Source organism: Primulina eburnea, chromosome 9 (assembly GCF_022965805.1).
Source record: "Primulina eburnea isolate SZY01 chromosome 9, ASM2296580v1, whole genome shotgun sequence".
Classification (NCBI taxonomy): domain Eukaryota; kingdom Viridiplantae; phylum Streptophyta; class Magnoliopsida; order Lamiales; family Gesneriaceae; genus Primulina; species Primulina eburnea.
This window is the reverse complement of record NC_133109.1, coordinates 14,658,460-14,660,672: the sequence shown is the minus strand read 5'-3', so window position 1 is coordinate 14,660,672 and position 2,213 is coordinate 14,658,460. Positions and strand designations below refer to the sequence as shown.

General features: G+C 39.1%; 1 protein-coding gene across 1 annotated transcript; it reads left to right on the top strand.

The window, feature by feature from the left end:
- The first annotated feature begins 240 nt into the window (after positions 1-240).
- On the top strand, positions 241-1,944 carry LOC140841298 (3-ketoacyl-CoA synthase 12-like). Its single transcript, XM_073208597.1, has one exon. It carries the CDS (start codon positions 366-368, stop codon positions 1,770-1,772), a length of 1,407 nt encoding a protein of 468 aa, XP_073064698.1. The 5' UTR covers positions 241-365; the 3' UTR covers positions 1,773-1,944.
- Positions 1,945-2,213: the final 269 nt, after the last annotated feature.

The window sequence follows — 2,213 nt, the reverse complement described above, 5'->3', positions numbered from 1 at the left end:
ATATATTTCTTCTAATTAATTAAAATATATTTACTACAATCACATGCATACATAAGGCGTGTATTCATAGAGTCTGATGGAATTAAAGATACTTACAAAAAATCACGCACCCAATTTATTGTTGGAAGTTGAGAAAGTACGTGTTTTTTAAAGTTTTATAAGGTCCCATTAATGTGCAACTTTGGCCAACCTCTTAACTCATACACACACACACATATATAATTGGTGTTCCATTCCAATTTCTCATATCAAAACATTACTTAAAAATCACATAGAACTTTGCACTATAATTCCTCAGATCCCTTTCACTTCATTTCTAATTTCTTTCTTCTACCAAAAATCCAAAAATTCTCCAATTTTAGAATATGGATCTTGTTCTTATGCTATGGTATTCTCTTCCTTTTCTACCTCTTATATTCATTATTTGGCAAATTCTTGATAAGAAAAGGCGCCAAGATTGTTACTTGTTAGACTATGAATGTTACAAGTCAACCGACGATAGGAAGTTGAGCACGAAATTTTCTGGAGACATCATTCTTCGAAGCAAACAACTCGGCCTCTACGAGTACAAATTCCTTTTACGAGCCATAGTTAGCTCTGGCATAGGCGAGGAAACTTATGCCCCGAAAATGGTGTTCGATGGTCGAGAGGCAACTCCGAAGCTAGAAGATGGGCTTGTCGAGATGGATGAGTTCTTTTTAGTGAGCATCGACAGATTGTTCAAACGCACTGGAATCTCTCCTTCTGAAATCGACATCCTGGTTGTGAACGTATCGATGCTTGCCTCAGTCCCTTCTTTAGCTTCAAGAATCATCAATCTATACAAAATGAGAGAAGACATCAAGGTGTACAATATAACCGGGATGGGATGTAGCGCAAGCTTGATATCCATTAACATAGTTCAAAGCATATTCAAGACTCGGAAAAACAATAAAGCCCTCGTTGTAACGTCAGAGACTTTGAGCTTAGGCTGGTACAACGGAAACAGTAGATCGATGATTCTTGCTAATTGCTTGTTCAGAATAGGAGGGTGTGCCATGATTTTGACAAACAAAACATCCTACAAGCACAAGGCGATGCTGAAACTCAAGTTTCTTGTGCGAACCCATCATGGTGCAAATGACGAATCCTACGAAGCTTGCGTACAGAGGGAGGATGACAAGGGTTTCGTCGGCTTCCACCTCGACAAGAGTCTACCGAAGGCTGCTACACGAGCATTCGTCGATAACCTTAAACAAATCGCGCTGAAAATACTGCCGATCAAGGAGCTTCTCCGATTTGCCATGCTACTGATACTCAAAAAGATGAGTCACAAATGGGAAAAAGCCGGTTCTATCCCAAAACCTACGATCAACTTCAAAGAAGGGGTTGACCACTTTTGCCTCCACACCGGAGGGAAAGCCGTGATCGATGCCATCGGACAGAGTCTAAATCTGAGCGAGTACGATGTCGAGCCAGCACGAATGACGTTGCATCGGTTCGGAAACACTTCAGCGAGCAGTATTTGGTATGTTTTAGCATACATGCAAGCTAAGAAAAGGCTTAAAAGAGGTGAAAAAATATTGATGCTTGCATTTGGAGCCGGATTCAAATGCAACAGCTGCTTGTGGGAGGTGTTGAGGGATTTGAATGATAGTACTGTTTGGGAGGATTGCATCGAGAGTTATCCACGCAATAATTTGACAAATCCATTCCTGGAGAAATATGGATGGCTTCAGAACGAGGATCCCGAAACTTTTTATGTTCCCGATGGTTATGAAATACATAAATGATTCTGTTTTTAATATTTATTAAAAAGGTTGTTTAGCTGAGTTTTAAGGGTGTTACTTTTTTTTTACTTATAAATATGACCTCGATGGTAATGTTCTAGAAGGATAAAAGCAGATATATATAAATGGATATCTATTACATCGTTACAAGTGCAAGTTGTACACTTTCGTTTGGACCATATATTTCATGTCCGTGTAAGGAAAGTTCTTTTTTTGTGTGTGTGCTATTTATCTGTTCTTTAGTCTCTTTCAAAAGAAAATTGCGTGCGTACAAGTTTTTGAAAGTAACATTGTCTCTATTTCTTAATGTCATGTGATCGTTCATTTTCCCACGAGGGGTCATGATCAGAAATAGACGCAGAGTAGAGAAATGGGCCCAATAGTAAGCATTTTCCATCTTTCTCGGGTAGCTTTTTTACTTGCATGTCTGCAAGGTTACGTCGA

Excerpts from the sequence above, each read along its gene's own strand:
- LOC140841298 (XM_073208597.1), top strand. The coding sequence starts at position 366 with ATGGATCTTGTTCTTATGCTATGGTATTCTCTTCCTTTTCTACCTCTT.